The sequence below is a fragment of the Tenrec ecaudatus genome, chromosome 3, assembly GCF_050624435.1.
Source record: "Tenrec ecaudatus isolate mTenEca1 chromosome 3, mTenEca1.hap1, whole genome shotgun sequence".
NCBI classification, from domain to species: domain Eukaryota; kingdom Metazoa; phylum Chordata; class Mammalia; order Afrosoricida; family Tenrecidae; genus Tenrec; species Tenrec ecaudatus.
Window position 1 is genome coordinate 96,810,461 of NC_134532.1, and position 10,739 is coordinate 96,821,199.

At 38.0% G+C, this 10,739-nt stretch overlaps 1 protein-coding gene across 1 annotated transcript; it reads left to right on the plus strand.

Moving 5' to 3' along the window:
- The first annotated feature begins 464 nt into the window (after positions 1 to 464).
- IL2 (interleukin 2) lies at positions 465 to 5,375 on the plus strand. The gene is made up of 4 exons (XM_075544826.1): positions 465 to 650; positions 742 to 801; positions 3,671 to 3,805; positions 5,268 to 5,375. Exons 1-4 carry the CDS (start codon positions 504 to 506, stop codon positions 5,373 to 5,375), a joined length of 450 nt encoding a protein of 149 aa, XP_075400941.1. The 5' UTR covers positions 465 to 503.
- Positions 5,376 to 10,739: the final 5,364 nt, after the last annotated feature.

A 10,739-nucleotide genomic window follows, 5' to 3' on the forward strand; every position in this document is an offset into this window, starting at 1 on the left:
CAATATTCTTCCTGTTTAATCAACAAATCTAAGCTTTTATTCTTTTCATCTATGTACTATTGCTCCTGTCCACCGCAGCACACAGATGCCGCATGGTTTTATGACAGAGAGAAAATTTTCATGAGCCGCTTTGGTATCCCCACTCTCTTAATGAAAGAGGAGGAAAATCTGTTTCATACAGAAGGCGTTAGTTTTATGAATTAGAACTGCCACCTAAGTGTGGGCTAACGTAACCAAGAGGGATTTCACCTACATCCATTCAGTCAGTTTACTGGGGTTTAAAGAAATTCCAAAGAGTCATCAGAAGAGGAAAAATAAAGGTAATGCTGTTTTGCCACACAGGTAGAGTCTCTGAAAGTATGTGTAATATGTAAAACATTTTTGCCTGACACCCCCAGGATATTTTTTTTCCAGAATTAACAGTATAAATTGCTTCTCTTGTTCAAGACCTTCCTATAGACCTCTCGTAATCACTACTCACAGCACCCTCCCCTCCAGCCACCATGTACAGGATGCAGTTGTTGTCCTGCCTTGCCCTGACTCTGGCCCTCCTCACACACAGTGCACCCACTTCTGGCTCCACACAGGCAATGCGCCAACAACTGGAGCACTTGCTGCTGGATTTAAAGATGACTTTGAGTAGAGTCAATGTAAGTATCTCCCCTTTCTTAATATGTTCTTACATTTAGTTTTTCTGCTTGGAGCCAATTTAAAAAAAAATAATGTATTATGCTTTCTCAGAATTACGAGCCTTCCAAACTCTCCATGATGCTCCGATTTAAAGTTTACCTGCCTAAGAAGGTAAGTACAATTTTCTATGTTCAATTTTTGTTTTAAAACTCCAAAGCAATTTGAGAACTTGAACACGCATTGTTTGCCTCATCTTAAAGAAAGCAAATAAGTTTAAAATATTTATTTAGAATCTCTATGTGATAAGGTGATTTCTGTTAACAGGTTTTGCCTGCACATTTATAGATCTGTGTTTTGTGGAGGAGAAGCTTGGGAAGGAAAGAGATAGGATAATACTCTTACTTTATCTCCTGGATAATTTAAAGGGGTGGATTATGTTAATCTATCTTATTTGAGATGCAAAACTCTAGAAGCTAGATAGGTTTGATGTTAGTATTATACGATGGAAAATATCAGAATTTATTTCTCAGAATCCCACTTTAAAGCCTCCTTTGTTTCAGGAGGGAGGCTTGGGGAGTCTCTCGTTGAGGCAACCCAGCGCAGTAATTATCAGCATAGTCCAGCTCTGGGATCACGTTGTGACTCAGTTTCTCATCTTCCAGGGTGAATAATAATGATACTCAATTTATAAGGACCCAGAACACTTTATAAGCACATCAGAAACATTAGATATGGCTGAGCAATTCTCATTGGGGAGTTTAAATCTGGATTTACATAGTTTCTCATAATAAACCTGGAGAGTTATAGTGCTCTATGACCTATTTCCAACATTTGAAGCTTCCTTTGGTTGCTTGGGGGTCTAGAAAGATAGAGGTAAAAAAATTTTTTTAAAAGAAAGATAGAGGTAAATCATTCAGGTGCAGGGAGCCACAAGAGAGGTTAGAAGTTTCCTAGTCGTTGTTCCAGCCAACCCTTGGGTGCCAGAAGGCGTTTGTCCAGGGTGAATCCCAGCACAGAAAGAAAAGCAGCACAGGGGGACATATAGGGAAAGCCCTATTGCTATCCCATACCTATTAACTCAAGGGAATTCAGCTTTAAACTGTTTAAATATGAAAAGGCAGGAGAGTACAGTGGTCCCTCCAGAGCCCCATCACTCTTATCTATAACAGTGGAGAAGACACGAGCTTCTGTTTGCTGAGAGAAGTGGCTCCGGGTTGCTCACAACAAAAGAAACATCAAACCTAAAGTTGCAGGAGCAAGTTGGAAGAGTAGTAGATGGAAATGTAAAGAGAAGTGTTGTTGGTTTTACTTTTCACTCTAAAGATTGTTAGAAAGATAATATGAAAAATATATGTATAATTTAGGAGGAAGGAGTCTCTGAAAATGAACAGTTTCTAAATGACAACTCAAATTGTATTTGAAAGCAAAAGTAATGTGATAAATGTCACTCACTGGTTCATTTTCCTGCCATTTCATGTTCACCAGAAAGGTTAGAAAGCTATAACAACATTTTTTTCAGCAGGCTTGGTGGCATAGTGGGTTACAGGTTGGGCTGCTTGCCCCAAGGTCAGCGGTTTGAATCCCCCAGCTTCTTAGGGGGAAAAAAGATGAGGCTTTTTGCTCCTCTAGATTTATAGTCTTGGAAAAGCTAAGGGACAGTTTTGCTATGAGTCAGAATTGTTATGATGGCAGTGAATTTATACACATCAACATGAATATATGATGATGATATTTATAGACTCATATGTAAAAAAATAAAAACAGCAAAACCGGAGCCCTGGTGTTGGAGTGGGTTACGCAGTAGACTGCTAACCACCGAGTTTTCGAACCAAACCCACTAGCCCCTCCAGGGAAGAAATGAGGTTGTTGGAGACTACAAAGGTGCAGTCTTGGAAACTCTATACAGAGTGGCTATAAATCTGTATTGACTTGATGGTACTGTGCTTGTTTTTAATCTCTAACTAGGTTCTTGTGAGTTGCCCCGAGTCCATTCTGACTCATGACAACCACGTGTTCAGAGTAGAATTCAAGGCTGACCTATAGGAAGCAGACTGACAATTCGATCCCACCACTGTCTGGGTTTGAAATGACAATCATCTGGACGGCTAGCAATCCAGTACTGAAATCACTTGTGCTGCAGGGGAATCTGCTGTGTCTAAATGAGGAGGCCTATCCAAAATTAGACAGAGCAAAATAAATAAGAAAACAAATAAATTTATTACAAGGAGCCTTGGTAGTACGAATTAATCACTTGATTGCTAACCAAAAGGTTGGTAGTTCAAACCTCACCCCCCTCTCCCCTACCTACAGAATGATAGTTTGCTTCCATAAAGATTTAGAGATTTGGAAACCATGCAGGGCACCTCTACTCTGTCCTGTAGGGTTGCTATGAATTGGAATTGACTTGAGGGTAATTGGTTTTCTGGTTTGGGTATTTTAAAAAACTCAACACCTTAAGTATTGTAACCTGTCATTTGCTTTGGACAATGAATGCATCCTGATGTAGTTATCACAGAAAAGTAAAACTTTAAGAGTTTCATGTGACTTCTCTAGGCTACACCGAGAGCCATTAGCACAGTGAATGACTTAAGGGTTGGACTGTGAGGGGTAGCATCTATGTCCTCTGCCCCTAGCCGCCTAGGCTTCTCATCTCTCAGGTGATCAACTCTTAAAATCACCACGTGTGAACGCTACACATCCAGGTTTGGATTATTCTGGTTTTCATGATTTCTGTACAGAGAAGCAGTCAGCTTGTATTTCTGATTTGCCAACATGTTGTTTTGAAAAGTCGAATTAAGTTGAAATTAGTGACCCGTTAGTCATTCATTAACTGTTGATGCTTGCTTTTGTTGAGTGCTACTTTTTCAAGGCTAGAAATGTAACCCTAATATTGATCCATTTTTATAGCAATGCTGAAACAGAGAGAATGGTGAGAATTATGTACTACCATTCTTAATCAAATATATTAGCGATTAATTTCTTATTCTGGCTTTTAATCTAGAGTAAAGTGAAATGACAGCTATTTTTATTATTTTTCTAGGTCACAGAATTAAAACATCTTCAGTGTCTAGTTGGAGAACTCAAACCTCTGGAGGATGTGCTGACCATAGCTCAAAACAAAAAAGACATTAGGGAATTAATCAGCAATATTAATGTCACCGCTCTGGAGCTAAAGGTAGGATATTATTCTGCTCTGCTGGGAAAAAATTATGAAAGAGAAAATGATGCATTTTGAAATGTTTGAGCTTTGGGGTATTTTGTGAAATCGTCAGGTATTTGACTCGCCAGACACTGAAGTCCACTGTGACCATGTATCATTTTGAGTCAAAGGATAAACTGTCGAGCTGGAAAGAATCAACTAGAATTCTCCCCACCATTCACTTAGGGAGGAGGCTCAGCCTCCACATGAACAGTAATAGTAAATAATCTGCTACTGGTCAGCCACACTCACGTTAATGCAAATTAGCCAACTACTCATGTTAATGCAAATTAGGAGTGGGAGAAAGCACCCGGGAATGAATCAGCAATATTAATGTCAAGCGCTGAAGCTAAAGATGAGGTCTTAGTGGAGCTCGAGATGAGGCTTCTGGTCTGGTTACAGAAACCCCGAGGGCCCTGTCCTATCAGGTCTCTCAAGTGGGTTTGGTTTCTGTTTTGTTTTGTGTTGAAGAGTTGAAGAGGTACTGTATTTCACAAAAGGCAGCCTGATTTTTATTACATCTTTAAAAAATTTCTTTAGATCATTTACCAGGTTAGACAATAACCTAAAAAATGGCGTTTCCCTATCATATGGTTGAAGGACCATAGAGATTGATCCTAAAAATGAGCATCATTAAAATGGCAGTGAACTAGATAGATAACCCCGTATTTAGAGGGTCGTGTTCCTTCTCAAGTATCTCAATATTTTTAAAATGCACGAGACTGGCGAGATGAAAGTGCGCCATGGTTTTCTGTTCCCATCTCAACTACCAAAATACGAAATGCATTCATAAGTAGCTGTCATAAATAATAACTATTATAAATAAGCAGCACAAGTTTAATTGCAGCACAAGTTTAATTGCAGAAGAACCATGTTTCTGAAAATATGTGACTCTACCTTTTTCCAAATTAAGAGTTACTTTATTACTGGAATGATTTAGTTTAATGGCATCTTTCAGCATTGAGGTCAATATCATCTAGCTCAAGAGATTTGTTTTAAAATTCTTCATCAACCTCAGAAACTCACTCTACATCAGTGGCTCTTAACCTTCCTAATGCCACAACCCTTTAATACAGTTCCTCGTGATGTGGAACCATAAAATTATTTTCGCTGCTGTTATGAATTAGGTGATCCCCGTGAAAGGGTCATTTGAGAACCGCTGCTCTAAACTCTTGATACATTTATTATTGTTACATGAAAATAAGAATAGTAAACGTCAAAAGCTTTGTGAACCCCCAATTACATTCTGTAAATAATCATGTGTAAGGGCACATAACATTAAAACTGTTCATTTAAAAAGGATACCCTTCGTCTGGTCTTCATGACTTTCATGAGTTTAAGAAGATGTGTCTGATGAACATGCTTCAAAGCAAGACTTCAGTGGTGGATGACTAGATACACTGTGTAAATAAGAACTGTGAACCTTTTCACTTGACAGGGCTCTCCAACCCCCGCGTGCGACTATGACGAGAAGCCCGCCACCATTGTCGAGTTCCTGGGGACATGGATCGTCTTTTGTCAAAGCGTCATCTCAACACTGACCTGATAGTGCCTCCTATTACAGTGCATCTGACTATCTATTTATTTAAATATTTAAATGTTATAATTTATTTTTGGATGAGTGGTTGGCTATCTTTTGTAACTGTCATGAATCTTTGAAGATTCTTTTTGTAAGCCCTAGGGGCTCTAAAACAGTTTCACTTTAAATTATTTTATCCCAAGATATTTATTTTAATGAATCATCAAATTGCATAGGTTAGTAAATTAAACTATTTAATAAACTTGATGACTGAAAAAAACGAAATGTTTTGTTATTTGTGGAACATCTAAGAATAAGAACTACAGTATTTTCAATTATTTAGCAGAACTCTCAGATGGTTAATAAGTCATTCTTCCTTTGAAGAGGTTTGTAGAATAGGGGAATTGGCTTTTCCAAATCCTTACTGGTTCCTTTCAAGGGTTGAGGAGCTTCTTGGTTCCAAGGCAAGAAATATTTCTCATTACACCACAGAACCTTCTTCTCTATAATATACCTTAAAATTAAAGCATTCTTGTAGTTCTTCATATAACCAGTTGTCCCCTTCTATTCTCTATCATCTTACACCTTGTTCTCTGCCCCCAGGAGGTTTGCCTGTATGGTCATCCTTGTCCTCTGGCTTTCCAGAGGGTCGGGGCTGAGGTCTGATAGCAGAGTCTGGTAGAGAATGTAAAGGAGAGATTCTCCTGATTCCCTGCTGTGGACGGCTGCACCTACCCACCAAGATGTCCAGCTTCTCTCACGGTGGCCCTCTGTCTGGATACTTTTTCCTTCTGGGTTCTGGTAACCTTTCTCTCCATGCTTCCTTTCAAACTTAGGGATGTTAAAACCTCTGCTGCTGGCAATTGCCACCCCTTGCTATTTCTCTAGAGCCTGGCCATACTGTTGCAAATAGTCCCCTTATTAAACATTATTTGAATTTTTCTAATTTAAATGCGCTATTTCCTTCTGGGACTCAGTTTCAGTAATTGTCCACAAATAGTCCCAGGACATAAATTGTCAAAATTAGGTTCTCGGGTTGGGTTGTTAAATAGTCAAGGAACATTGTGATAAAACAACATGGGAATCTATGGCATGTAGCACCATGGTGATGATTCAAATGATCACCAATAGTGTCAGAATATAGTGCAGATGGAGGGCAGTATGGTGAAATCAAATAGGAATAATGATAAAATTTTGAGAAACAAGCAAGCAAATAAACTGGACTATATGAATAAAAAGGGCATCAGGATTGTAGGTAGCATCACTTACATCCTCTAATAGGAAAATGACACAGTGTTACTGAAGAGTGAGGAGGACCAGAAGCACTTGGTGATGAAAATCAAAGATGGAAAAATCTTCAGTATAGATTTTGATTCAATGTAAACAATTGTCATTCTTAGATCAATATACACTATCATGAAAAATGGAGAAAAGATGGCCATTGTCAGAGATTTCATTTTGCTTATATCCACAATCAACTCATGGAAGCTGTAGTCAAGAAATAAAATGACATACTGCATTGAACAAAACTGCTATACAGTCCTAACGTTTTAAGTCACTTTGTGGAGTAAATTGCACCTGACCCAAGCCATGGTCTTTTCAGGAGCCTCACACGAAAGTGCCAAATACAGATCCTTTGTCTTTGCTTCTAACTTTCACATCCCAATAACCGATCATAAATTCAACTTGAGTATATGCTTGATGAATTCAGACTGATCACGAGTATACGCATGTTTTTTCGCTTGAGCCTTGCTAACTGGTCACAAATGAACTTGTGTTTATACTTACATTATTAATTTATGCAGGTTTTAAGCCTGAAAACAATATGTCTTTAGAGGTGCATTCTAGACTGTATTCTTTACCTTAGTTTAGGCTAAGATTCTAAGAAGTGCACTTGTGCAAGATAAGCCAAGATACTTCAAACCTGTCTCTTATTTGTACTATACCCATTTTTTCTCATTGCTCTGCATGACTGTCACCTGAATGATTCAACGTATATTCCCAGAGATTTGGTATGCAATGCTTACAAATTTTTCTACCCCTATTTCAGTATGGCAAAAGTTTTAAAAATTATTCATCACAATAGTGAAAAAATTTAATGAACTATGTCCAGACCCTGTCTTAGTGTATGAGTAACTCTGGAATATATGGTAGTAAGCTATTAAGTGATACTTTATCAGATAATAGTAATGAGTCTGACAGACCATCATGAAGGCAAAAATGAAATGTGAGAATAACCAACAGTGAAAGTGATTCTGAAAACGAATCGGTGTAAAATGACATTTTACTAGCACTAGGAAAATTATTTAAATAATTAAAGCATAATTGTTCAACTTGGAGATTCAGGAAGAATATATGAAGTAATAGATTTACTTTTTGATAAGGGTATCTTTGATTACTAGTCAGACCAATATATACCATCAGCAAATGGACAAATCTAATAAGACCTCTGATAAAACTTCACCATGGATAATCAAACTCACTGCTCTTTACTCTGCGATGACTCATTGTGAGCCTCCAGGGCAGGGTGGAACTCCCTTTGTGGGTGTCTAAGTCTGTAACTCTGTATGAGTAGGAAGCCTTGTCTTTCTCCTGAGAAGTGATTGGTGAATCTGAACTGCTGATCTATAGTTATTAGCTCAACTCATAACTGCCTATACCACCAGGGCTCCATCACCATGAATAGAGGTTACCAAAGGGATATAAATAAGCTTCTCAGTTTACTTATATTGACAGAATCAATGAAAAATTGTAGAAAGATTACTAGGTAACTAGTCCTTTGCTTAAAACCCTGTTTCCTAAACCTATGACTACAATGAGGTTTAAGCAAACTCTTACATTTTAGAAATAATTCACAAGCTAAGATAGACTTCACAAAGGCAGACATCTTTTGAATTACTTCACTCCAGAATCTCAGTCTACATGTGAAGCAATGATACCATGGAGAGGACATACCGGCCTCAATGTATAATCTGGCAAAATAAATAAAAGATGGGATTTTTAGTGATTATGCTTTGTAAAAGTGAGAGTAGATATACTTGCAACTTTGAGGTTTATTCAGGTAAATGCAAACGCTACAGGATACTGTATTATCGATGTTATGATCTTCTCTTGGTTCTTGACATCATGTTTACCAAGGATATTACTACAACAGTGTGTCTGTTGCTGAGATATTTTTAAAAAGCAAACACTAGTCTGCAGTACTATAAGGGAGAGTTGTGGCTTGCCAAAATTACTAAAAGAAAAATCAAAGAACCTTTGAAGAGGAGAAATAAAGTTTTTGTGGAAAGGACCTAATGGTCTTGCTATATGGAAAGACAAAATGCTAATCCATATGCTCTCTGCTCACGTTGTCTCTATGAAATCCGTACATAACAATCAAACGCAGGCGCATAGTGGATTGTAACAGCTCTATGACGTGATGAAGCAGACTAACAATTGGTGAACAGCAGTATCATGTAAAATCACAAAATGGTAAGACAAAACCAAAAAAACCAGCCCTTTTCATCGTGCCATATTCAATGCATTTAAAATTTTCTGCAACTATAACTTACAAATAAATGAAATCATTTCCTAGCAGAAATAGCTAGAGACTTGGTAACTGATAATTCAACTGAATGCAACACAGACTAGCAGTTTTTCTAGTATTCTTAAGAGGAGTTCTGTATAAAGATTCACCTTCGAGGCTTTCAGAAAAATTCAATGACAGTATTTGAGAAAAAGTAGTAATTAGTGAGGGAAAAATAAATCCCACTAGGGGATGTAGAGTATGATTTTCCAAAGGGAAGTGCAGTGAAACTTGGAGTATTTGCAAAACTTGTGTGCCATTGCACATAAGTAAATACATTACAGTGTACCACACCCCCAAATTATTAAATATATGTAATAAACTTCATCTCAACACATGATGTGTAATAAAGTATATTGAAGTTTATGTAGATGCTTTCGTTTTATAATCGTCAAAAAACAGCCAGCTACATGGGACAGTTTTGGCTTGAAATATTGTTACGAGTGGTTCACATAGTTCTAAAAGTAGGTAAATGCAGTCTGACTTAAGTTGATGGGTCAGATTTTAAGTTGAAGGCTTCTCCTGACTTGCTTAACTGTGGGGGTTGATGAAGCAGAAAGTAGTAAGACAAACAGGAAAACCACAGTTGGTGGATCCAAGGCTGGCAGGTCTAATATTAGGTTCTGATAGTTCTCGGGGTCTGCAGATAATATGGTCGGACAGTTCGCTCAAGTCCAAAGACTCAGAGGTCAATAAACCAGATGAAGGATCCAGACCAGCAAGAATCAAAGAAACTCTCCACCGTACTTAATTACATAGGAATAGGTCATCCCTCACATTCCCTTCAACAGCACGCCACCCTAATCATCTTACAACTAGTTTGGGTGCTAATAGTGGATCCCTTGGTGGAGGTGATTACACTGCTAGGTCACAGCATGGAGCAGTAGTAGGCCCTAAATGCCAAATTCTGGAGAATCCTGGCCCAGCCAAGTTGACGCAGAACCTAACTCATCACATTACTCTACATTCAAGAGTCTCTTCCGACATACACTTTGGGCTTTCCTTTCTTTCCTGTTTTTTAAATGAGCGTTTTCATTCATGTATTATGTTCTTGATATCACTATACATACAATTCCGCAGGTCTTGAGTCATTAGTGTTCAAAGTATCCTATCTGTTCTTGAGATGTTTTCTAAATTCTGATGGGATATACTCAGTTACATTTTAATTTTCTTCAGCTTCAACCTGAACGTGCATATGAGTAACTGATGGTCTGTCCCATAGCCAGGCCCTGGCTATGTTTTGGCTGATGGAATCAAGCTTCTCCATTGTCTCTGCACACAGATATATAGCCAGTTTGATTCCTGTGTATTGCAGCTAGAGAAGTCCATAAGTATAGTCGATGTTGTGGAAAAGGTATTCAAAATGAAGTAGTCTTTGGCCTGACAAAATTTGATTATGTTATTTCTAGTTTTGTTTCTATCACCACCAGCATATTATCTATATACAGTCCCTTCCTCTTTCTTTTATCCTTTTGTATTCTAATCACCAGTCATTATCCATTATCAATGTATGTTTGATCAGTTTCAAACCAAAGATGTGGGTATAGTTCTTAAATTTCTGTATTATGATTTAGTGGTCGGTGCATAGATTTAAATAATACGTATATTGCTTGGATTTTCTTGCAGGCTTACTGATAGTATTCTATCACAGACAGCACTGTCCTTCAACACAGAGCCTGAAATAGCCCTTTGGATGATGATGTGATCCCATTGCCCTTGGATTTGTCCTTTCTGGCATAGTAATTGTATGATTAAACCATAGAATTTTCTGATTCAAAATGGCCTATGCCAGACCATTTCAGCTGGCTAGTGCCTAGGATAGC

Coding starts and splice junctions, on each gene's coding strand:
- IL2 (XM_075544826.1), top strand. CDS start 504: ATGTACAGGATGCAGTTGTTGTCCTGCCTTGCCCTGACTCTGGCCCTC. Junction 651..741: donor TGACTTTGAGTAGAGTCAAT/GTAAGTATCTCC, acceptor ATGCTTTCTCAG/AATTACGAGCCTTCCAAACT. Junction 802..3,670: donor AAGTTTACCTGCCTAAGAAG/GTAAGTACAATT, acceptor TTATTTTTCTAG/GTCACAGAATTAAAACATCT.